Here is a 25,161-nt window from a genome sequence, read left to right on the forward strand (position 1 = left end):
CCTTGAACTCCACTCATTTGGACACCAGTGGACTGCCAAAAGCAGTGACCTAAAACATTTCAGTATGGGGATTTGCTAGTTCCAAAGCAAACTTAATAAGCACATCTGCAAAGACTAATATGCAAAGGCAGTGAGGTTCTAAAATTGGCCTAGTCTAATTTTTATCTACATTACTTGGCCTCGATCGATCCCTCGCCACTCGTCAACCCTTCACTGACAGCTGTGATTGTGATTGTTCCTGGGCCCGTGGAACGTACAATAGCCAGGGCAAGGCCACTGTATGCCTTGCGCTCGAGGGAAGGGAACGGGGTGAAATCCGCCGGATCACCGTTGTCTGTCGCGACGATCTCGCCGGGTCCCTCAACCTTGAAGCTGATGGAACTATTGGCATACGGAACGACATCACCGCTGCTATCCACAACAGTAGCCGTGACGAAGGACAAGTCAAGCCCGTCAGCTTCAATCTCAGTGCGATCAGCGCTCAACGTAAGCCCAGCAGCTTCTCCTGCCGTGTGAACGGTCGCGTTGGCCCAGAAATCATCTCCCTTGTACGTCACGACGCTCACTTCACCTGGCTGATAGACAGTCTCATCCCAGCGGAAGCGATACTCGCCGTCTGCCCGGGTTTTTCTGCCCTGTGACTCTCCGTTTAGGAACAGCTCAGCACTGTCTGCCTCTGAGAAGACGTGCACCGGCGTTACAAGACCAACTCTATCCGGCCAGGACCAATGAGGCAAGATGTGCGTAGTCCGCAAGTCAGGTCTCCATCGTGCCTGGTACTGGTAGAATCGATCCTTCTTGAATCCAGCAAGATCCACGATACCGCTGTAGGAGCTACGGGTTGTGTAGTACGGCGTGGGCTCGCCGATGTAGTCGAAACCGGTCCAGACGAATTCTCCAGCAACGAAAGGATTGGCGTCTTGAGCGGCAAAAACCTTGTCTGGGGATGACCCGAAGTTTGCTGTGTAAAGCCCGTAGTCGCTGACTTTCCGTCCAACAGAGTCGCCGCCGGATGTGTCATTGATTGGGGCGGAATTATAGGCCGTGACTGGAAAGATGTACGTGCCCCTTGTGCTCAGAGTGGAGGCAGTCTCGGAACTCAGAATCATCTTCTCGGGGAATTTGGCGTGGTACACTGGGTACAAGGGGGCCGTGTGAATACCAGACATATTGCCATAGGCCACTGTGTCCCTGATTCCAGCGCCCTGGTAGTTCAGGTAGAATAAGTCTACGACTTCACTCCATGGAAGGTCTGGAGTCGCATAGTTTTGGCTAGCCGAGGAGAGGCGAGTTGGATCCTCCTCGCGGAGAATATCACGAAGTCGTGCGGACAACTCAGCGCCAGTCTCATTAGTATACTGTTCGCCGACTTCATTACCGTAGCTCCACGTGAAGATAGACGGATGGTTGCGATCGCGACGAGCCATGGACCGCAGATCCGCTTCATGCCAGTCGTCGAAAATCAGGTGGAAGTCGTTATCAGTCTTGTTGAGCTGCCAAGAGTCAAATATCTCATCCATGACGAGAAATCCCATGCGATCTGTCAAGTCCAGCAGCTCCGGTGCTGGAGGGTTGTGGGAGAAACGGATAGCATTAACACCCATTTCTTGCATGATCTCAAGCTGCCTCTCGGCTGCCCTGACGTTGAAGGCGGCTCCTAAGGCACCAAGATCGTGGTGTTGATTTACACCTTGGATTTTAATGTTTCTACCGTTGACCAATAGACCTTGATCGGGATCGTAAGTAATGGCGCGGATTCCAAACAAAGTTTCGTAGGTGTCGACCTCGGTCCCGTTGGAGTATACATGCGTAACGGCGGCGTAAAGATTTGGATCCTCCGGACTCCATAGCCTAGGACTCTGTATCGTGATTGAAGCATTGGTGGACTGACTGGCCCCAGGCTCGAGAGGGACAGGAGACCGCGAGAATTCAGCGACCTTGTCACCTAACTTGCGGGATTCGGGATTGAAAACATGTACATCTGTTGCGACCTCAACTCCGCCGGCTGCTGACCCTTGATTTGAGATCTGTACACTGAGCTCAACAGTCGCTGAATCTGAAGATACATCGCTCGTCGTGATATAGGTTCCATCATAACCAACATGTACCGAAGATGTCTTCGTGAGCCAAACGTTCCTATAAATGCCGGCACCAGGATACCAGCGAGCTGACTCGTTAGGGTTGTCCAGCCGGATAGCTAGTAAATTGTCGTCTCCAGGCTCGAGATAGGGTGTAAGGTCTAGACGGAACGAGTTGTACGGGTATGGCCGGCCTCCAACCAATTTTCCGTTCAGCCACACCATCGCGTACGACATTGCTCCATCGACATCGAGGTATGCCAGCCTTCCCAGAGCAGATTCTGTTTCTGTCCACGAAATGTTCCGTCGGTACCATCCTACTCCTTGGATTGGAAGACGGCCCATGCCACCACCTACCACTGGATCGTCCTCATCCGTGTAGAACGGCCCTGCGATGGCCCAGTCGTGTGGCAGGATTACGGTCTCCCATGCACCGTCGTCGAAACCTTTTTGCAGGTACGCAACATCACTCCCTGGTGGTTCCGTATCTGGAACTTGGTATCTGTCGGCCGGGTTTGCGATGTATTGGTTGGCGGCTGGAAGAATCCATGGTTTGAGGATTTCCAGAGTCAAATTTGCTTGGTCAGGGCGGATGTCGTAGGTCAAGCCGTCTGGGTTTGTTTCGCTGCGGAGAAAGCGCCACGCTGAATTCAGACTTATGCGTTCACGTATTACGCTGGTCTCGTTCCGCGCATGTATCACAAACGCAGAAGTAAGATGGACATAAGAATTCAGAATTAAGAACAAAGCAGCTACAAGCCACCGCAATCTAGGCGCCATGTTATTAAGATGGGACAGACGCTTTCCCACGTAACCACTAGGAACCAGTTTGGGAGATGCTCAGTGATTCCAAAGCTCCGGCTACATGATGTTTTCGTCTGAACTTTTCATTATTTACTACGGAGCGACAAATTTTAAGGGTCTATTGCGGAAGAATTGCAAAAGTGCACGAGGGGTAGTGAAATAGCCTAAATCTGGTTATGTGAGGAACAACCTGGGGGAGACCCTTGGCGTGTCCCATTTCGGTATGATGTAGCCCGAGAAATGGGTACGGCTCACGATAGCTTCATCTCCGACCGGCCCCATCCGGGGCTGCAAGCTCAGGGGTTCGTACTACACCAAGTACTTGGTATTGGTCAGGTAACCACGTGGCCGGGTTGTTAGTGTCTTCTAGGACAGTCCATTCTTTGACGAGCACTCGCTGACTTTCGGGGGCAACTCTTACCCCGCAAAAAACAACACAACGCGTCGATCGACGTCACTGTTCTCTCTCCCATGCGACCTCGCGAGGCCTCTAGAAGCTTTCTGATCGGAGATTCGCCGAACAATCAACCAGACGACGTTCGCATCAGTTTCCAGCTTTCATCCCATTGTGGACAATGCCGACATTGTATTTTGAGCAGCTGTCAAACCGTTGAACCAATCGCATCTTTAGGCTCCAAAACCTGTGGACCAGGATCAAGGTATCCCGTCGATCAATGCCGGATTCTTGACAGGTCCAGCTGAAGCGGGCAGGGCGGGGTGTCATCCAAAATACCCCGGAACAAAATGCATCCCAAGTGTTCCCAAGGTAAAATGTGATCGCTGCAAGTTCAAAATAATCGATGACTGGTGAGGGTATATCTCTGATGTGAGGGCTGAGATCAGTGCAAGTCTGGACGAGATGGATAGAATTCGACGGCTGGTGCTGTGTCGCGCTCAGTGCTTGCTGTGCATACCTCAGTGGGGGAACAAAACAACCGACTCTCTAACAAACGCTGGATCGGCAGTTTAGCAATGCTGCTATATTGCTGCTGCTGCATATGAATCCAAGCAACATTCAAAGAGTGCCTTTCAACTCCCGGCTACCCAGCCACGACTTTCTCAGCTGCTTGACAACAGTATGTGGAGATGGATGTCAATACCTCGGCAGGTTTACAATAATCAGCTAAGGACATCGGGCATGCGGTGTGATTCTCGGCTGTCACATCACAGAAGAAGAGAACCCGAACGCTAGACCCCTGCGTTTCTCATTACAACCCTACGTAGTCCATTCCAGACCTCCTTGACTCGAGTCCACCTTTCAGCAAGCTGCGTTAGGGAAAAGGGGATTGCCGATGCTGATTCCAAAATATGTCAGATGAGCAGCGTTTATACCTATCCCACCATTCCCAATGCCGTAACCTTTCTCACTCTGGTTACAGTCCTGAGGCTCTTGGCCAGTACACTGGAAGGTCGTTGAGGACGAATTTGAGTCGTCGCTCTGCCAGTACTCTGTCGTATGGTGGCGGTACCCGTCCGACTGGGCCGGGATCTGTGGAACTCCGTCGTTCGAATGTGTAGCCCGGATCATAGTGTTTCCCCCGGGGAACACTTTGTCCACGTAGTCTGCATAATCCTGGTTCCCCGTGCGTGGCTGCCCGTAGGTGTATGCAGTAAGGGTGAAATTCTGCCCCTGAAGTGACGCAGCACCTAGAGAAGCTAGAGCACCTCCCATGCTGTGGCCGGTCACAATGAGCTTGTAACTCGGCTTTGAAGCAAGACTTGATGTCAAAGTGGTGACGATGTCGTCTTGGACAGACACATATTGGCCAAGGTAGCCCTGAGCACACTGTAATCGAGAAGATTTAGTGATCACGTTGAGATAGTCGACTATTTGGTGGCAGACTTACTGTACATCCAAGGCAGGATATTCCGTCTGCTGCGGAGCAAGACACCAAAGTCTGTTCCAAATCTGTCACAAAGTCCTGGACGCTGGATGTCCCCCTGAATGAAAGGATATACTCCTGTGCGCTGTCATCGCGAAACAGGGTGACCTGCGTATCAGTGGCCGTGTCGTCAAATGTCTTCTCGACAGTTGAGCCAAAAGGTGGATTAGTGCAGTCTGAGCTGTAAGCAGCCGAGGCGAAGCGAGCATAGCGAGACAGCTGATCAAAGACAGCGGTGCTCACTGGCGTCTTCTGCGCGAGCGCTCCGGAGAGAATAAGGCTGACAAGGGCCAGAGAACGCATTGTGGATTCTAGAGACTGGAATCTGAGCAGAGCAGGATACAACAGGAATATGCGTCTGAGAACATTTTCGCGAACACAAGGTGAACTTTGTCTTGCGGCTTCGAGGTCTTATACATCGGTTCTGTATACACCATCTTGTCAACGGATACGTCAGGGGGTTGAGAACTTGAACGCACCCCGGAAGATCACTGACTTGCCAAGTCAAGCCAACCAATAATCCTCCGACCGTTGCGCCCATAAATGCAACATCAGTTGACTTATATGGATGGGTTGCCGTATGCGGCATAGAGTGACAGCTCCACATTCATGGGTGAACCTAGCAAGAGGGCTGCCATGTCGTCTCATCTTTCCGGCCGATGAAGGATAGAAAAGCATGATCAGGATCCCGTACAAGTACCTCCGATGGTCTCGGTCGTTTGGGGACGCTCAGGTATGAGAGTCAGGTAGCGCTCGTATTGTTCCCATAAGAACAGGGAATGTTCGGATCTTCGCCTCCATGACCCAGTACCGCTCCCGAAGTCGCATGCTCATGTGAAAAAAGGAAAACGTTACGAAATTGCAGTTCCGATCGACTGCAGAGTCACAGTTCTCCAGCGAGCGCATTCCTCGGTGCAATTGCTTGTATTTAGGAGATTCATGTATTCCCTGGTTGCAGATAGGTCGGCAGGCACAGGAGAAATAATTACGCGCTTGGAAACGGCCTGGAGGCAGCTATGACTCTTGTTCTCAGCAACGCCACATGCTTCTCCTATCTTCAATCCGGGGTATCGCGTTTAGAATTCCGAGTCTAGAGATCGGAGGAATCACTGGGAGGATTTAGGGTTACCAGTGGGATGGAATACGGATACGCAACAATGGAGCGACGGAGATGCAGTAGAATAGGAGGTTATAGAATCGGTGGCTACTCAACTTGATCCACACTGCCCGTCTTCTTTCCCTTTTTTCTTCCTCAGTTCTCATTATTTCTTATGCATTCTCGTTCCATGCTGGCTGCGTCGACTGTATTGAAATGAAAAGCATTCCGGGCCGTGGATTTAATTGAAAGCAGCGTTCCAGATGCGCTACCAGTATCCACAGCAACCAAATTGTGCATGCTGCCCTGGCCCTTTTACAGATTGTGTTGCAGGCCGTATTAGCGGTAGACTTGTATTAGCAACGAGTATAGTCTTCGCAGTGGGGCTATCTTACTATTCGGTACATCCTTGGGCATCCCTTTACCGCATGGTCAATCCCAAGCTTAGGAGTGAGTCATGACGTATTCCATGATCGTCAAGTTCGCTCCGTACCAGCGGCTTCTGCCGTACAGGAACCACCATGCAATGACAACGATCAAAACAAATCCAAAGACTGGTCCCATGTAGTTCATTCCGCTGGCCGTAACGGGCAGCACCGATGGGAAAGGCAGGAACACCATGATATAGAGGTTGTAGATCAGAGCAAATATGTTCACTGGGATTCCCCAGTTTCCCATGTTCCACTCGCCCATGTTGATATTCTCCGCCAGACGAGAGTATAGAAGACAGGCAAAAGCAACCGAGTAGCTGAAGAAGAAAACGAATGATGATAGGGATGTTATGGCACTGAACGCTATGACGCCCTGAGAACCAATATTCAGCAAACAAATGAGGGAAATAAAGATGACACTCAGCCACACCGAGCTAACGGAGATTCGATGCTTCGGGTCGAGATAGGTGAAATATGCCGGAAGGCCACCATCTCGAGACCAGGCCCAGGTCAGACGAGATACAGAGCTGATGGTGGTCAAGCTACTGTTGAAGCCCAATAGAAAGAATCCGCATATGATCGCTGTAGTGGCAGCTCTGGATTCCGTAATATTGAGCATGATGGTGGCGAAAGGGTTGGGAGATCCCAGAGTAACATCTACGTCGCCCAGATAGATGAGTATTATTCCAGCCATGATAATGGCGAGCGATCCATTGATGGCAATCGACCAGACCATGGCTCGAGGGACTGCAGATCTTGCCCTTCGAGTCTCTTCAGACATGTGTATGACTCCATCGATCCCTGGAGATCAAGTCAGCAGAGAAAGCAAGACACTATGTTTCAGTCTCAGAACGCACCTGTGATGCTGAATATGCATGTCAGCATGCCCAAGTGCCATGATATATATGGATTTTGATCCCATCCCGAAGCGACCATTGGTTCCAATAAGAAGCTTGCGTCGTGTGCTGGTGCCATCACCACAAACACAACAAGGACAAGGAGGAACAGCCCGACATGCAATATGCTCGAAATCATCTCAAGCCACGGGATTACCTTGAAGGCATAGACGTTAATGAGACCCTGGAAGGTCGCACATGCAATGACCAAGACCGATGTCTTCCATCCCCCAGCGACATATGTTGTCGAGTTAAGAGAGATCAGCGACTCCAACTGCACGACCAAGATGTTGGCGAGAGCCGCCTGGAGTGCTATGTAGCCGAACCATGTTGTCCAGCCCTGAACCCAGGTTGCGAACATCTTGATGCTCTTTGGTGCCATGTGCCATGTCCAATGATATTGCGCGCCGGCGACTGGAATCATTGACGCCATTTCTCCCATGCAGGCTGCTTGTGCAAGAGCTCCGACAACAGCGATGATCATACCGAAGAATAAGGTTCGCGGTCCGCCATTGATGGGCGCAAATACCAAGTTCCTGCGGGATCATTAGCCCATGTAATTAGAGGAAGGCTTTTAAAGGGCTGTGTACACGCAAACCCCTTCCCAAGCCCCCATGTAGGCCAAGGAGAACGAGAAGAACTGAGCAAAAGAGAATACCCTTCTCACCCGAGTAGTTCTCTCTAGGATGGCCTCCTCTTCTGAGCCATCACGTTTTATCGAGACATCGGGTTGGGATTTCTGCTTAGTTGCGCCGCTCTGAGTAGGCCAAAGTTCAGTTTCCTGTCCTTTGCCCATTGCGCGTTGCTACTGTTGGGAAGCGGGAGTCAAAATCATGGTCACACGGCATTGATCGTTGGCGAGTGAGATTGTGAGGAGCTCGGGATGATCGGGGCAGACAGCGGAATGGATGTTGGGGAATAAATGCTAATGGAGAGTACCCAGATACTTTGCAAAATGATCATTTCTCATCTGCACCCTGATGTCTCGGCGCGTCAAACCTAGGCTGACATGCAGATTTGTGGATCGAGGACCAGGATACTCAGCCTTGAGCTGGGAACCCGGAGATGGTCTCCCTCCCGTGTTGCTCATAACCATAACAATGTGACCAGTGCTGAGAATTTTCTTCCCTGTGTGAGGCTTTAATGATATTTTATCCTTTGCATCTGCGCTTGTCATTCGCTGTCGTCGAGAGAGCGCCCTCGTGACTGCACTGTATGCAAGACGAGTGGATCTAATCCAGTCAGTCATCATACCGCTTTATCTCAGGATGGAATTCAGCTGTGCCTTATATTCTGATAGTATAGTTGGCTCCCTGTATGAAGTACCCGCACCGCATCACGAAAGTTCTCATAGGCATGGCTTTGGCCACGGGTGCAGTGAACAACATCGAATGATAAGACCGGGGCGCATCCCTCACCTTTTTGACGAATCTGAAGCTCCGCAATCCCTTGTTGGTTTCTAAAGCTTTCCTATGAGTGAATTATCTACCACCGATGAAGTTGATCGATTCAGAAAGGGGGCGGGAGAAATGCTTGGTGTATTTGAATGCTTAAACATCATTCTCGCTTCTGTAAGAAATAATGATGTGATTTGTTCTCAACAACTTCCGGATTCCTTTCATCCTAGGGGATCGAGGTCGAGGGTGGGGTTCTCTGTGTTGATGTCGAGAACTTGTTGAAGTGTGACGTAGTGATGCCACCCGTCTAACTTCCAAACATTTTCCATTATATAGCAGTCAATTGGAATATGAAAATCATCAAAGAAGAGAAGCCAGATTTCGAGAAAGAGGAAGAGCTTTTGGGAGTCAAGAGATACTAGGTTTATGCGAAGTGTTGGTTGACTACTAGTAGCCATGAAGACCCAGGTATTCCAGTTTGCCGCACAATCTCTAGATCATGTGCATCCACTGATCGTCAGCAAACATGCTGCACGAGGACTGTTGTAGATATTAGAAAGTCACACAATAGTTCAGCAAAATTAACAAGACTTCTAGGCAACACTCTTGGTCAATGCCTTTGGGGAAGTCTTGGGCTTCCACAAATCTCGAGACAATTCTAGTCCTTCTTGCCCTTAAAACACAACATATCTACAAACTCTTTCTTCGCAAGACGGTCTTCCTCCTTGGTCCATTCGCTCCAGATGTCTGCCCAGCGAGTGACCTGCTCCTGTGTGATAATACCTAGCCTGACAGCTTGATCCGCCATGGACCCGCGGAAGAGGTTCCAAGCCGTAGTCACATGCTCGTAGCTTAGCCTTACCTCGATCTTCCCACCGTCCCGCTCTCCAAATCCCGCTTCCCTAGCCCATTTCTCTTTATGCAGGCCAAACTGGCTGAACGACCCTACTGCATCTATATATTTCATCTGAGCCGGTGAAGCCTCAGTCATCAGTTCAGTAAAAGGTGGTCGATCGGGAATGATCGACACGATTCCCCTGCCGGAGGGATCCCTTGTTGCCACGATTCCGCCGGGCTTCACGACACGGTACATGGCCTTGAACGCCTTAATTGGATCTGGAAGATGCATGATGACTGCGTGAGCGTGTATCACATCGCTGGGACCACAACAGTTAACAATAGTCCGGACACTTCAAGACTTGGGAAGAGATACAACGTCATGATAGTCAGGCTTACAAACTGGCATCGGCAAACTGTGACAGCTCGTACGCATCTCCGAGCTCGAACGAGAGGTTCGGCTCTTGATACTTAGCGGCTGCCTCTGCTAAAATGCCCGGTGATATATCGATACCGACGACTTTGCCATGTGGCACGAGAAGTGAGAAGTCGTGTGTCATTCGGCCCGGTCCGCTCCCGACATCGAGGATGTGGAAGTCGGGCTTGATATGTGGCAGGAGGTAAGCAGCATAGTCCTTAGCATTGCGGAATTCGTACAGGGTTGTCAAATCGGGATCGTCGCTAACCAGTGCTTTTTGTTGATAGGCCATTTCTCCGTTCTTGTGGCTGTGTATCTTCTCATAGACTATTCAGAACATTGTTATCCTCGCATTCTCCTTGCTCTCTGGACTCCTTGTCTTCATTATATTGTTCAAGTCGCCGCCGTAGTCGGAGGCCCTTGTCTCAAAATGTGATATTGCTTGCCTTATACATTCGATATTTGAGCGTATTGACAACGGAGACTGTCACATTGATGTCACGTTTCCCGATGTCATTAATTACGCTTGCCAGCGGATCTAGATCGGAGTCCAGTGACTGGTCACATCTGGACATGACCCAAGAACGCTACTTGAATGTTTTCACTCTCTTTGGTATAGGCGCATCGCAACATGACCATTAAGCTTAACACTACGGATCTCGGCTTGTTTATTTGCTTTCCGTGGCCTCCGTAAGCGGGTGCTGACTGTGGAAAGGCAGCAAAGCTCGCGGCTTCATGCCGGGAATAACGACGGGAGTAGGGATTCGTTGGACTGTCCGCATAATACTTTCGGCGATCTTGCGAACGCGCACGACATCTCATTAAGGTTTCTCTCTGTTCTGAATAGCCGCCCTTACCCCACCGCACCTTGCTGGCCAGTTGCTTGTGACTCTAGCTGGGTCTCAGGGCTCATTGCGTGTCTCACTGCCGGAGCTTTTGGCACCGCAACATCTCCCTAGGGCCAAAAACGAGGCAAGTGGAGGTAAAGAAACAAGTCAAGGAATCATGCACATTTGTCATCGCTGGACTCACTCTCTTAATCTCTACGATATGTGTCACTCGGCGCAGGCATGACCACCCAATCACAAGACCACGATGGATAACTCGACATACTTGGCGGTGACCAACTGGTTCCGTTCGCTTTGATATTTGATGATAGACATACAGGTCGCGCTAAATGGTCCGAAATGCAACAAGCCGAACTATATACATGAAAAGTAGCCACGCTTCGTCCATCCTACCCTCCAATTTTGAAATCAGTTCAACCCCTCAGATGAGAGCCTTTAAGCCCTCATGGCGGCCAGCATAGCCTCGCGCCTCTTCTTGGGGCACGGGCGCTTGGTTGGGCGCGGCTTGACGGACTGGGCGGTCGAAGTGCTGGCGGTGGGCTCGGCGGCCGGCTCAGCTGCCACGGGGGCGGCAGAGGAGGTTGGCACGGCGGAGGAGCTGGGCACGGAGGCGTCGGTGTCATCGCCACCAGCAGCGGCGACGACGGCGGGAACGGAGCTGGTTGTCGCAGGAGCGGAGCTAGCGACAGAGGCAACAGAGCTGGACGTTGCGACGGCCGCAGCGGACGAGGAGGCAACAGCGCTGGTAGAGGCAACAGCGCTGGCAGAAGCACTAGAGCCAGAGGTAGAGGAGCCAGAGCCGCTGAGGCTGATGCAGGCGAAGCTCATCTTGGTGACGGTGCTGGCAGCGCCGTAGCCGACGGTGGAGCTGAGGTCCCAGTCCATGCTGACGTAGGGCCAGCAGATGCGGCCGTCGCTCATGGTGACCAGATCACCGGCGACAGTGACATCCGTGCTGGTGATGGGCTCTCCAACAACAGTGCCGCTGCCATCGTTGGTGACGAGCTGGAACTTGGAGCCCGTGAACTTGCCGCGGCATCCCATGGCGATGAACTCGCAGAAGGGGTCGGCAATCTCCTCCCAGGTGACGAGGGCGTTGGTCTTGTCAAAGGTGGCGACGTGAGCGTTGCTCTGATCAGCCGTGCCGGTGGTAAGCCAGTTAACCTGGTCGTCACCGGACGCGGCACCAACCTCGCTCGTGGCCTGCTTGCCGACCATGGTGTACTTGTCGCTGAAGGTGGCAATGGCGACGTTGCGGCCGTTGGTGCGGTTTGAGACGTGGGTGTAGCCGTCTCCCATCCAGTCGTTCAAGGTCACGTCCTTGGCACCACGAGAGACCCAGGCGAAGATGTAAGCGTCGCTGCCCTGGAATCGAGCAAGGTTGCTGAAAGAACCAGACATGCCACCGAGGGACTCACCACCACCACCGTTGGTGGTGTTCTCGTTGGAGATCTTGGTTCCGACAGTGCTCATACCCTGGCCCTTGGAGTTGAGCCAGACAGCACCCTGGTCCTCAGCGCAGATGCTGGCATAGGGGGCCTCGTCAGCGGCCTCGAGAGCAATACCGGTGTTGTGGCTGCATCCCCATGCCGAGGTGGCACCCTCGATGGTGACACGGTCACCAGTGCTGTCCTCGACGTAGTTGATGGCGTCGCCGAAGTGGCCCTGGGCAGAGCCGCTGTAAGCAGTGACGACGGTGTAAGCAGCGTATCTGCCAGTGGCGTTGGAGTAAACAAGGTCACCGTTCATGTCCGGTGCCGCCATGAGACCCTCGCTGCTGTCGACATCGGGGCCGCCCAACCAGGTCTTCCACTTCTGTGTGCCGGAAGCGTCGAAGCGGTACAGCACAGGGACTGGGGTGCTGTCTGGGGGCGCGTTGGTCGTGCCAGAAGGCATAGCCTCGTTGGTGAGCAGGGCAAAGCCATCGTCTTGAGCGACGAGGCCACCAGCCTCCTTTCCACCATCGACGGTCACAACGGTGCCCGTAGCCTTGAAGGTGGTGGGGTCAATAGGCTGAACGTGGACACCAGTCTCAGAGGAGTCGAGGAAGGCCAGGTAGGCTGTCTTGCCGTTGGGAGAGACTGCGAAAGGCGTACGACGGTGGTGCTTGTAGCCGGTCCAGTAAGCCTCCTTGACGGGGTTGAAGCTGCTCGACAGCGTGATGGCGTCAACGTGCGTCTCCAGAGACGACTCGGTCAGACCCTGCGCCGCTGCGGCTCCCGCAAGGGAGAGCAGGGCTGGAACGAAGGACAGCAATGACTGCCTCATGGTTACGAAAAGTGAGTGTGGTCAACAAACTGTTGAAATTGAAGTAAAGAGTGGATGCAGATCAACTGCGGTGAAGATGTCGTCAAAGGTCAACAAGACGTCTGATTCATGGCGACCAAAAAGATGGTGTGCATGATGTGCGGCATCGTTGTCATTAATGTACTCTGGTTCGGAATCGAGGCCAAACCCCAGCGTCCCGGAGGAAAACATCGCTCTGCACATCGATCTGACGATTTCCACCCCTCGTCTGAGTGTCTGAGGTGGATTGCGGATACATGGGCCATGCCAGTGGGCCGTTCTGACTGGGGGATTTGATGCAGTGGTCCCAGGGGCCTGGAACCCCTGAGTCTGGCCTAAAAAGGCATCGTTAGTTGTCAGGGTCCCCCGGCCCAACCTTGTTAATCTTATTCTGCAGTGAGAAACGAACTTGGCGGGGAAACTTGTTTCCACCTCATGTTTCAATTAGACGCCCGCGAATTTCCACAATCCCCTCGCTCTTACGAGATCGAGGCCCGAATCTCGCCTGCACGATTCCTCCCTCAGCCCTGCTATCCAGAAGACTATTTACGGCCGTCTCACGACCTGCACCGAGGGTTATCCCAGCAACTGAGTGCTTCTTGCCTCCGCTCCCTCGAGCCCACACCAGTACTCCGTGAACAAATGAGCACAGTATAATTTCCAAGCGAGGTTGTCCTGCGACTCGCCCAACATCCGATGCTTTAGCCAATGCTGCCAGCTCTTGTACGATGCCTGCAGTTGCTGCTCGGTTTCGCAGCAGGAATATGCGGGACACCCTGCGTTTGCCAACGGGTATCTGCAAGTTTCCGAGCAGTTGGGTTTCGGTTTAAGTCTGAAGTTCTGGCCAGTGGAGTCATCATTTTAAATAGGCAATGCCGCTGTCATCCTTCCAGGATACCAAAGGGATCGCCGACGTTCTACTGTGGCAAGGGGGGCTATCAACTTTGTTTCAACGACCGGAGCCGATCACTTGGCTCCTCATTGTCTCCGTCACTCGGTGCTGGCCAAGCACTGCCCCAGCAAGAGCCACATATTGATCTAGGTAACCTCTACTCAAGGGTCGTTCATTGGGCGGACATTTTCTAGCCGGAGTAATACATAGTTTACTGGACGCACAGTCGACGGAGCTGTGGAATATTCTGCCACGTTTCCGCGCAGTTGTCGGTGGAGTCTTGATGAACCAGCAGTACGGGGACGGCCTTGCGAAGCATAGGCTCATCCCCCTTTATCGAAAACTGCAGCTGCGTCTATCCTTGGGTTGATGCCGTCGACACTCGCTATATCTGAACCTTTGGAATGTCATAGCGGATGCTGTAAGCTTGGCGCTGACTTCGATGCGTCCTGGATTCCAGGTAGCTACTATGCGCGTGATCTGCTTCTTACAAGTTGTAATGGGCCTGGCTTGCGACTGCAAAGACGACCTGAGCAACACGACAGCAACGAAGGAGACCGGAGAGGTTGTTTAGACCAGGTAACTCCCGGACAACTACCATCTAACATCGCCTGCTCCCTTCAATCGTGAAGCTGGCATGGTAATTAAAATGTCTTCCTGAGCCACCTCCTTGTCTATCTGCAAGGCTTCGCCGACATCTAATAATTTCTTCATGCTTGCATGGCTGACTAGCTCACCCCGCCCGGCAACTACCATCCGAGGCCATGAGTCGTTCGAACATGGCCCCATTCACAGCTGCTGAGCAGTAAATTATCAATTTCTCAAACGATGATAGCCCACCCTCTGTGTGATTGCAATAGTGTCCAAGACACTCTAGATGTCAAACTATCAGATGCGCTTAGTCTGATGTCCGAACCTTGTATCTAAAGAAGGACTTGTGATTATACGAAGCTTTACTAGTGCTATTTTCAGCACAGCCCAGCGGTCTAGAATTATATGTGAACAGTAACTCACATCTAAGGGTCCCTCAGAGTTGCCCTCTTCAGATACTATGTCTAAAGTTTTACGTCAGATATGCTTTCAAATCTCAGAGACTGAGCTTTGATTGGAAGCCAGAGCATTTCTTCCTCCTCCAAGACTATAGCTGCCGAAGTCTGTTGGAAGATCGACTTGAACCAAGGGAGGCCGTGGAGCGGTTCGTTTCCAAGAAGCATTGCCCTTGATTTTATAGATCACCTTCCAAGGCTCCTTCCCAGGCGGCAAGGAGCACAGGAACCCTCACATAGCAACAATGTCTTTAGAGGCATGACTTGGCAGGGTTGGGAGCAAAAGTATACACAGTGAATATGGTGGAATGAGAGGCGTGAATGGTCCACCGCTAATTGTTACGAAAATGAGACAGGAAATATAGTTGTAATCAAAGAGCTTCCAGAAGGATGAGCCCTACACACGAACACGTGATCCATCTCGATTTTAAGACGGCACTATGGCCCGATGATAAATGAAGGTAAAAGTCGCTCAACGAGCAGACCAGGGAAAACAACCAATTCAGATGAAAATCGTACCTTCAAAGAGATACCTAGACTCACACAAAGTTCAGACGAGCTCTTCATCCATACCAATGCCATGCCCAGAAGCTCGATTCTTCAGACAGTACAATGACTTTGGTTAGTTACATGTGATCGGGCTTCATTGGTCGATTTGAACAGCCCAGCCTCGGACCACTGGTTCTGGCTACTTTCTGTTTCCAATACCCAGCCTAGCCTCCTGCTGCAAACATTGAACTTCCCAGACCCCTCTGATAGTGAATGGAAATCGGTCGAAGTGAATGGTAAGCTTCCAGGAATCGGATGGAAGTCGGAAACCCTTAGCCACCATGGGCCACCTCTGAAAAAACTCGAGATACACAATCTTTCTCTCCCTGATAAGACCTAGCCATTTAGACTGCTTCCACAAATCCCCTGACACCCCTAATTCCTTCATCAAACGCACCACTTTACAATCAAGTGAGGGCTCTTTTTCCCCAAGCCCCACGGGAGACATCATCTTGATCAAGGTGAGCAATGCTTCGTTCGAGAGCAACATACCTCGTGCAAGACCTGACACATCTCGTTCAATGACAGACGCGACTCGACACGCCTCCACGCGTTCCAGCTGACAGCAGCACTACTTGCCATCCAAAGGCATTCATCATGTGGGCAATTTCTTCCGAAAGCTGATATTCTCATATACTTACATCTTGTCAGAATCCCCGGACCTCGACCGAGATGGCTTCGAACTTGTTTAATAATGCCAATGGCTACTTCGCCGATATGGCCCAGAACCTCTCGTCTACCGACCTCCTCTTCATCTTTCTCTTCGTCTTTCGATATCTCCGATTCATCGTCCACTTGATCACAGGATGTGTCCTCTACAGCCCCGCTCGACAGAAGGAGAAGCCCCGCTACACCAGCTGTGATGTGGCTGTCATCATCCCGACCGTGGCTCCTCACACCAAAGCCTTCCTGAACTGCTGTGAGACTATACTTGGCAATCGCCCTATCAGCCTAGTCATCGCTACGGTTGGTGTGAAGCTCAAGGATGATGTGCTCCAGATCATCGACACCCACAAGCTTCGTGAGCGGTTTCCGGACACAGCGACAATCACTGTTATTACGACCAACAAGGCCAACAAGCGTAAGCAGATTGCTCGGGCTAGTCTCGAGATTGACCCAACTTTCACGCCGATCACAGTTTGTGTCGATGATCATGTCTACTGGAAGCCCACCTTCCTGACTTCACTTCTTGCGGCCTTTGATGACCCTGCTGTCGGTTTCGTCGGTACAAACAAAAAAGTCATCAGAGACAAGGAGGGTGGCTTTTGGAAGTCCTACACTAACTTCCTGGCCTGCATCTATTTGTGCCGCCATAACTTCCAGATCCGCTCAGAGCCCTACATCGATGGCGGTGTCTTTGTCGTCTCCGGTCGCACTTCCGCCCTCCGAACCGATATCCTCCGAAACGAGAACTTCATCGATGGTTTTCAGAATGAGCGCTTTCTGTTTGGCCTCCTGGGACCTCTCAACCCCGACGACGACAACTACATCACCAGATGGGTGCTCCGCAACGGATGGAAGATCCGCATCCAGTACACCCCAAACTGTGAGATAGTCACTCCCCTCGGCGATCCTAGCAAGTTCTACGACCAGATCCTCCGCTAGACCCGGACGACTTGGCGGAGCAACATAGCCAGCCTCCGCCAGGCACATACATGGCGCCATTTCCCCTGGAGTGTCTACGCCATCTACATCACCAGCCTCGTCAACTTTGCCATCGTCTGGGACCCTCTCCTTGTCCGGACCCTCATGCATACCAATTTCTACCTCGAGTCCGACAACCCCTCTCTCCTGGTCGCACTGATGGTAGCCTGGATCCTGGGATCCAAAATGGTCAAGATCGCCCCGCACTTTGTGGACCACCCGTCCGACCTCGTCTGGCTCCCCGGATACCTCGCCTTTGCGTACTGGCACTCGTTTGTCAAGCTGTACTGTGGCGTCACTTTCTGGAACCACGGCTGGAATGGCCGCAACTTGGGCTTGACCGAGATCGCCTCTGTCCATAACTTGGACAAGGAGAAACTTGTGGCCTTTACCAGACCTCGAACCATGCGGGGCATCACTGGTCTTTACCGGTCGGACAAGGCGCACTGACGGGCACACATCATGGAGCCTGTAGTTCTTCTGGCATGACACTTGGTGTCTGCCTACATTTTCTGTTTGTCCGGATTTTTGAAGAAAGAAAAAAAGGGGAAAAGTTTGTGATTTTTAATACTTTGATGGCCATTTGGGGCCGGATTCATTGGAACGGGGGACAACTATTTGCATAGTGTTTGCAAAGACGCAGACATGACAAGGGTAACTTGCTTTTAACACAGAGTAGGAATCAACTTGCACGAAATACACAATGACAACCGACTTGAACAGACTCCTGGTTTTCTTTCCCAGACTGATGTAACAGTGTGATTTATCTCTCATTGTCCGAAGTATTCTCGTCTTCATCAAGCTCTACAAACAGTGAAGAGTGCAGCTGTGCGCCCAGAGAGAGTTGATAAATCCACAAGCAATCAAACAGAATCGTCTCCTCTTCTATCTTGTCCCGCCTGGCTTGAGCCAGAACCTTCCTCACCAGATCCGCCACCCTCCTCACTATCACCCTTTCTGATTCTCTCCATGATCTGCTTGGCGCGGCTGGAGGTAGCCTCCATGAGGCACCTGGAGGTTCTCAGGATTGACAGCGTGTGGCCTAGGGAGCCTGCGCACACCGGGGTAAGAATGGCATGTAATAGAGCATACATGCTGCGTGCCTCCCGTTCCAAATCAGAGGGTGTGTCAGGGTGCTCAGCGATCTTCGTCCACTCTATCATGCGCACGAGAAGTAGGCGCTCTAGCGTCGCGAGGACCTCCTTCTTCTCTTGTTGAAGCTCTGCAAGTTCCCGCTGAGCCTCCTTCTTCTCTTGTTTAAGCTCGGCAAGTTCTCGCTGAAGCTCTTGAAGACGCGATTGTGTGGGGTCAGTCGAGTTGTTACTGGCATGGCTTACGTCGCCTTCTCCAGTGGTGGCGGTGCTGGGGGGAGAGGGGGTCGGGACACTCGACTGCTACTCCCGTGGACCCACGGTCGCGACTTTGCCCTCGTCTTCGTCTCCGGATGAGGATGGACTCTCCGGTCGCACATGGTTCTTGTTGTCTAGGCTGAAATCCATCTCTGGATTCATCACCACTAGACACGCGTCAGGCTGCACGCGACAAGGCTGACGGGGCGTCCTGAACTTACTTCTTGCTCTAAGAGACTTACAAATTCTTATGGGATTAATGAGATGAAGGAACTCTGGAGTCGATGAGCGTGTAGAAATTTGTCCATAATCGACACCAATCTCGATTTGTTATTGTGACGACCAGGAAGATCGGGGTGTTTACTTGTAGAGTCCGGTACTGATTGTGGCTTGACGATCAAAATTCAAGGGGGCGCGTCATCGATAAGGCCAGGAATTGCTATGCTTATCAGTGGCTTTGTGTTCACTTCGCTGGAGCAAAGCACGGTGTGGTTTGCTTGCTGCTCACAGGCACGGTAGAGCTTCCTACTTTACTTGATCACGGGCTCGTCTCAGAGCTCGGGTTAGGGATTGGGGTAAAGATAATGGACTAGATATCATTGCCATGTATAGCTTTGGAGAACTGGAGAACACTTTTTGGGGAGTCTACTTAAGTAGAAACATTCTGCTGTTCAGTACGCAAGCCAGCTTTGCCTTTCTTTGCATCCGACAAAACATATAAAGCAAAATCGCTGTCACACATGTGAATGGTGTCAACTTTGCAAAGGGCTGAAGATATGAGAATAGGTCAAAAACACCGAAACCACCACGATAATGATTTGTCTATTCTATGTACTTTATGCTATCTTTTCAGCTTGTGACGAAGCCCGGGAGTTTCTCATTGTATGAATCTTCTCATGAGAATGTTGAATCGAGTGTCTTTTTCTTGAATTACTTCCGGCGACAGTCTGTCCAAGTACTTTTCAGCCGCATGGGCCCAGGCATGATAAATCAGCTGGTCCTCGAATAACGACCCTCCGCTCCTTTCTATCTGCCCTTCCACTCTTGTCGCTTCCTGCTTGTCCAACGGCTCATGCATCCAGGCCACCGCAGACTTGGTCCACATCGGCCAGAAGAAAGCACTGGGGCTGAGCACACATATGTCCCCGGGGTGTCTCTCAGCAAGCACCTTTGGGAGGTGGACGGAGTGATAGTTCCAATCACTATCATCGAGGTTGGCGTACTCGTCCAGCCACTGCTTGATGAAAGGAGCCCCAGCTTTAGCCATGATCACTCCATTGCAGAGACCCCATCTGTTCCCGGCCTCATAGCCCATGTAAACGTCGCGTGTTCCGAGGAAGAGATTCTGAAGTGGCCTGAGGATGTACGCATCTGAATCGAGATAGATACCGCCTTCAGTATGCAGGACATGAAGCCTCATGACATCAACCTGGTGAGACACGTCCCATGTCTCGGGATGATATGCGGCGACCTCCTTGAGATAATCGGAGTTCTCGAAATGGACGAGAGTAAGGTTTGGTTGCAACAATTGGAACCATTGGTTATCTTCATTGAGCGGTATATTGTGGTGCAGATGAATGGAATTAATTCCAGTCGAGATCAAAGCAGCTCGAATAGCAAGGTACACCTTGAATGGTATTTCACTGTTTGCAGCCCAAATGAAGTGGACTTTCTCTGGTATTGAGTCACTCAGGTCGTGTTCATTAATGCGAGCGGCTGTGCCATCGAAACACTGCTGTTCGAATAACGTTGGTCTGAAGTCGTACTGTGTGACGTGACGAGCGTAGAGGACACCTTCACTGACTCTCCAGTAGATGTGATCCTTGAACGGCTTAGGTTGTGTGTAGCAGAGTAGGGACCAGACAACTAGGAAAACCAGGAAACCGCGAGCAAGCCGCCGTGCTAGCCGCCGCAACCTGAACCGGAGGCTGATAGATCTGGATTGATACCCAAGGATAGAGGGCGAGCCCATGCTTTCACGGCGTATGGGGCTGAGGGGGTGTGCACGGTACACGGTAGGAGCTGCAATGGGATGCGCTAGTTTCGGGAAAGCAACAAAGATATCTTCTGTTCTTGGGGGTGATTGTAAGATTTATCGGCTCAAGTCGCGATCGCAGCCAGAGAGGACGAACTTCATCAGATAGGTCAAGTTTCCGTGCTTACTTAAAAGACTGTTCAATGATGCTGCCTATACGCTAGCGAGCGGTGGGATTTGTGAGACGACAAGTAGCTAAAGATAAACAGTGTTGGCTGGGTTACGTATTCGAATATAATGCGCGTTTAGGGATGTTAGTATTTATTTAGGTGTAGGTTGCTTACTTAGTTATAGGAAGCAGCTAAAGGCTATATCCTTTTAAAGCCTACTTATAGCTATAGGCTTAATAAACTAATTAGCTTACTATAAATGCTAATATTATAATTTATATATTAGTAGTTTTTTATTAAATATATATATATATTTATAAATATTAAAAACTTTTTTAAAAACTATTTTTTATATAATTTAAATTTAAAACTTTAATAATTAAAGTAATTACTTATATACTTTAATTAAGTACTTAAATAATTTAGGTATTTAATTTTTTTAAATTTATTTAAAAGTTTTTAAAATAAGCGAGTTTATTAAGTTTAAATAAAAATTGCTATAATACTTTTATTATTAAAATTACTTTTTAAGTTAATATTTAATAATTACTTTTGCCTTATAAATAACTTTATTTTAAAATAGTTTATAAATTTATAATTTTACTATTTAAGGAATAAATAAATAAAAATAAATTTTTAAGCTAGGCTAATATTAATTAGCTTAATTAATAATATTAATATAACTTTATTTTAAATATTAAATAATAATAAAATAAAATAAGATAAAAAAAAAATATAATTAATAAATTTAATAGATTTAATAAATTTAATAAATAATAATAAATAATAAAAATATAAAATTAATTAATTAACTAATTAACTTTTAATATATAAGTATTAATACTATAAAATTTAATTAAAAATACTTATTAAATATTAAATAGTATTTAGCTTATAAAATAATAATAACTTTTATTATTTAAACTTTTAATATATAGGCTATATTATAAAAATTTATTATAAAGTATATTTTTAGAATAAATTTAAGGAAATATAGTTTAAAAGTATAAATTATTAATTAATATAAGCTAGTTTAAAGATAATAAAATTAATTTAAAGTTTTATTATTTAAGTTTAGTATACTTTATTATTATAAATTAATTTTATTTTTAATAATTTTTTTTTTATTAAATTAATTAGTTTTAGTTTATATAGCCTTTAATTTTAATAATTAATTTATTAATAATTATAAGCTATTTAAGTATTTTATTTAAATTAACTTTAATAAATATATTTATTAGGTTATTATTACTATTAATTTAATATAGCTTATAAATTTTTTACTACTTATATAATTATTAAAATACTATTATATTTATTATTAATTGCTTTTTTTTAGTAATTTTTAACTTAATAAGATATTTATAAAAAAAGTATAAGTTTATATAGATTATTAATAGTATTATAGGAGTATTAAAATAAGCTATAATTTACTAAAAAATTATAATAAGTATAATTTTTATATTAAAGCTATTAATTATATTATAAATTTTTAAAATAAATATATTTTATATAACTTTTTTATATTTAGTTAAAAATTAATATAAAATATTACTAATTATTTTTTATTTTATAAAGTTAATACTTTTTTTTTTATTAATTAAAGTAATTAAAAAGCTAATTTAAAAGCTAAAGTTTTAGTTATTTATAAAAAAATTATTTATAAAAACTATAAGTTTAGCTAAAGCAAGGTTAATAGAAATATATTATAATTTATAGCTAAAGTTTTATACTTACTATTAAAGCTAATAGTTAAGTTTAATATATATAGCATTATCTAGATTTTAAATTTAAATAGTTATAAATAGGTTAAAAGCTACTTTTAATTAATATATAAATACTAAATATACTTTATAAATATATTATTTAAAGTATTTTTAAATATAGTTTAAAAATTTAATATTAATTAAATTAATTTTTATACTTTAACCTTTTTAAATAAAATTAATAAATTTATTAGGATTTATAGTAATTTTTATATTATTAAAGTTAAAAGAGTTATTAATTATAAGTTTAATTTTTAACTTATAGTAAATTTATTTTTTCTAAATTTTTTCCTTTTTTAGCATTAAAAAAACAGAAATAACTATTAAAAAGGTATTATTTATTTATATAGCTATAATACTAAAGTAGTTTTAATTATAAATAAAAATTAAAAGGTATAAGTTATAAGTAAATATTTTTATATTTAATTTATTATAATAGTAATAATAGTATATTACTTATTAGTAAATACTTACTTTAATAATATTATAAAATAGCTTAATAACTTTTATAATAGTATTTATTAAATATTTATTTTAAATTTTTAATAATAAGCTTATAAAAAGTATATATTTTAATACTATTTTAAACTATAAATAGGCTTAAATAATATTTTAAAGCTTAATAATTATACTTATTTTTAATAAAAATAATACTAAAGCTATAATTAAGTGCTAGTTAACTTTTTATATAGTTAGTAACTATATTAAAATATTTTTCTTTTCTTTATTATTATACTTTTATATAATAAGTTATAACTTTTTATATAGCTTTTTAGTTTTATTTTTAATTTTTTAAATTATATAAAACTTAAAAAGTTTAAATATATTATACTTATTAAAATAGTAAAGTTTAAATTGAAAAATATTATATTTAATTAGATTTAATATTTTTTAAATATTAAATTCTTTAAAAAAATTGCTAAAAATAGTAATTACTTTATTATAGCAAAACTTAAATATAAACTTATAATTATTTTTTTCCTATTAAATAAATAAAGTTTTAACTAGCTTAAACTTATTTTTAAATTTATAAGGTTATCTTTATTATTAAGGCTAAAAAGGCTTAAAAGGTAATTAATATTAATTTAAATTAGGTTTAATTTATAGTAAAACTTATTATTATAATTTAATATTAATAACTACTATTATATTATTTTTTAAATTTATATTATTATTATAATAATATAATTAAATTAAAATTAATTAAAAAATAACTAAGCTATTAGGTAAATTAAAGATTATATTATAACTATTAATAGCTAAAAGCTTATATAGGCTTTACTAGCCTTCCTTTTCTTTCTAAATTTAAATATTATTTTATAAAGAAAATACTAGAATATTTAATATTATTAGTTTATTCTAAGTATTTAAAGCTATATTAACTTACTACTTAGCAATTAACTTTTTTAATACTTTTATAGCTTTTTAAATTACTTTAGCTTTTTTTAAAATAAATAATATAAGTAAAGAATTAAATATTATTTAAAAGTAAACTTTAAAAATAAAAAATATAAGTATAAATCTATTTAAATTAGTTATATTATTAATAGCTTTAAAGGTTATTTAAAATATAAACTTTATAAAAAATATATTTAAAAGCTTAGTATATAAAATTTTATATACCTATTAAATAAAAATATAATATTACTTAACCTTTTTAATAAACTAATAAACTTTAATAAGCATTTATTTATAAGTAATTTTTATAATTTTAATAGTACTTTTAAACTTTATAAAAGCAAAATTAATATTAGTATTATAAATAATATAATTAAAAGGTTTAAAATAAGTATTAATTTATATTAAATATAAGGCTTTTTATATATCTTTTACTAATAGAAATAAAAAAAAATGCTTAGTTTAAAATAAAATTATTAAATTAACTATATATAAAACTAGCTTATTACTTAAATATATAATATTAATAATAAGCTTATAATTAAAATTTAAATTATTTTTAAAGTTAAATTTAAACCTTTTTAAAGCTAAATTATAAAGTTAATAATAATAATAAAATTTAAAAATTACTTTTAAAATAAAAAATTTAATAATATACTTAATATTAATTAATAAATAAATTAATTGCTTAATAAATAAATATTTAAAATAATAATATAATTATTTAAACTTAAATTTAATTAAAAATATATTTTTAATTTAATTTTTAATAAAAATAAAAAACTATAAATATCCCTATTTTTATATAATAAGGAAAGTTTTTTTCTATTATTTTAGCTTATATTAAACTATTTTATTTATAATATTTTAAAAAAAATAAAAAATTAGCTTATATTTTAAATATAAAATAGGAAAAAGGTAAATATATTAATTATATAAAAAGTAATTATTTTAATAAATATAAAAAAAAAATTATATTAAATAATATAAGTTATAAGCTTTATTTAAACTTAATAAAAGCTTTATTAGCTTAGAAAATATTTATTATTATAAATAAGTTTTTTTACTAAAAAGTAAAAAGTTATTTATATTTAATAATAAAAAATACTATTATTTTAATATTTAAAATAATATTTTAAAACTTTATTACTAAATATTATTTTTTTAAAATAAAAATATTAGTAAACTTTAAGATATTTTTATTTATAAAAATATTTATATTAAAAAATATTAAATATAAAAAGGTTTAATTAATAAGGAAATAAGTTATTTACTTTTTATTTTTATTATTTTTAATATTATAATTTTTAAAGTTTAAACTTTTAAAATTAATTAAAAATATTATAAAATTAATATTAATAACTTTTTTATTATTATTTTTATAAATAATAAAATAAA

The 25,161-nt window shown here is 44.2% G+C and overlaps 8 protein-coding genes across 8 annotated transcripts; 1 reads left to right on the forward strand and 7 right to left on the reverse strand.

The window, feature by feature from the left end:
- Window positions 1-170: 170 nt before the first annotated feature.
- On the reverse strand, window positions 171-2,858 carry J7T55_007631 (uncharacterized protein; the record flags this gene model as incomplete). The annotated part of the gene is made up of 1 exon (XM_053134924.1): window positions 171-2,858. One exon carries the CDS (start codon window positions 2,856-2,858, stop codon window positions 171-173), a length of 2,688 nt encoding a protein of 895 aa, XP_052987424.1.
- Window positions 2,859-4,140: 1,282 nt separating this feature from the next.
- On the reverse strand, window positions 4,141-5,068 carry J7T55_007632 (uncharacterized protein; the record flags this gene model as incomplete). Its single annotated transcript, XM_053134925.1, has 2 exons — window positions 4,141-4,668; window positions 4,730-5,068. 2 exons carry the CDS (start codon window positions 5,066-5,068, stop codon window positions 4,141-4,143), a joined length of 867 nt encoding a protein of 288 aa, XP_052987425.1.
- Window positions 5,069-6,305: 1,237 nt separating this feature from the next.
- On the reverse strand, window positions 6,306-7,672 carry J7T55_007633 (uncharacterized protein; the record flags this gene model as incomplete). Its single annotated transcript, XM_053134926.1, has 3 exons — window positions 6,306-6,665; window positions 6,723-7,093; window positions 7,150-7,672. The coding sequence occupies 3 exons, from the start codon at window positions 7,670-7,672 to the stop codon at window positions 6,306-6,308; spliced, it is 1,254 nt and encodes a 417-aa protein (XP_052987426.1).
- A 1,571-nt stretch (window positions 7,673-9,243) lies between these two features.
- On the reverse strand, window positions 9,244-10,132 carry J7T55_007634 (UbiE/COQ5 methyltransferase; the record flags this gene model as incomplete). The annotated part of the gene is made up of 2 exons (XM_053134927.1): window positions 9,244-9,742; window positions 9,822-10,132. 2 exons carry the CDS (start codon window positions 10,130-10,132, stop codon window positions 9,244-9,246), a joined length of 810 nt encoding a protein of 269 aa, XP_052987427.1.
- Window positions 10,133-11,123: 991 nt separating this feature from the next.
- J7T55_007635 (uncharacterized protein) lies at window positions 11,124-12,956 on the reverse strand (the record flags this gene model as incomplete). Its single annotated transcript, XM_053134928.1, has 1 exon — window positions 11,124-12,956. The coding sequence occupies one exon, from the start codon at window positions 12,954-12,956 to the stop codon at window positions 11,124-11,126; it is 1,833 nt and encodes a 610-aa protein (XP_052987428.1).
- Window positions 12,957-16,133: 3,177 nt separating this feature from the next.
- Window positions 16,134-17,555, forward strand: J7T55_007636 (Hyaluronan synthase 1; the record flags this gene model as incomplete). The annotated part of the gene is made up of 2 exons (XM_053134929.1): window positions 16,134-17,007; window positions 17,095-17,555. 2 exons carry the CDS (start codon window positions 16,134-16,136, stop codon window positions 17,553-17,555), a joined length of 1,335 nt encoding a protein of 444 aa, XP_052987429.1.
- Window positions 17,556-17,968: 413 nt separating this feature from the next.
- On the reverse strand, window positions 17,969-18,576 carry J7T55_007637 (uncharacterized protein; the record flags this gene model as incomplete). Its single annotated transcript, XM_053134930.1, has 2 exons — window positions 17,969-18,467; window positions 18,518-18,576. The coding sequence occupies 2 exons, from the start codon at window positions 18,574-18,576 to the stop codon at window positions 17,969-17,971; spliced, it is 558 nt and encodes a 185-aa protein (XP_052987430.1).
- Window positions 18,577-19,331: 755 nt separating this feature from the next.
- Window positions 19,332-20,426, reverse strand: J7T55_007638 (uncharacterized protein; the record flags this gene model as incomplete). Its single annotated transcript, XM_053134932.1, has 1 exon — window positions 19,332-20,426. The coding sequence occupies one exon, from the start codon at window positions 20,424-20,426 to the stop codon at window positions 19,332-19,334; it is 1,095 nt and encodes a 364-aa protein (XP_052987431.1).
- Between the last annotated feature and the right edge of the window lie 4,735 nt (window positions 20,427-25,161).

The sequence above is a fragment of the Diaporthe amygdali genome, assembly GCF_026229845.1.
Source record: "Diaporthe amygdali strain CAA958 chromosome Unknown NODE_49_length_293705_cov_63_570957, whole genome shotgun sequence".
Classification (NCBI taxonomy): domain Eukaryota; kingdom Fungi; phylum Ascomycota; class Sordariomycetes; order Diaporthales; family Diaporthaceae; genus Diaporthe; species Diaporthe amygdali.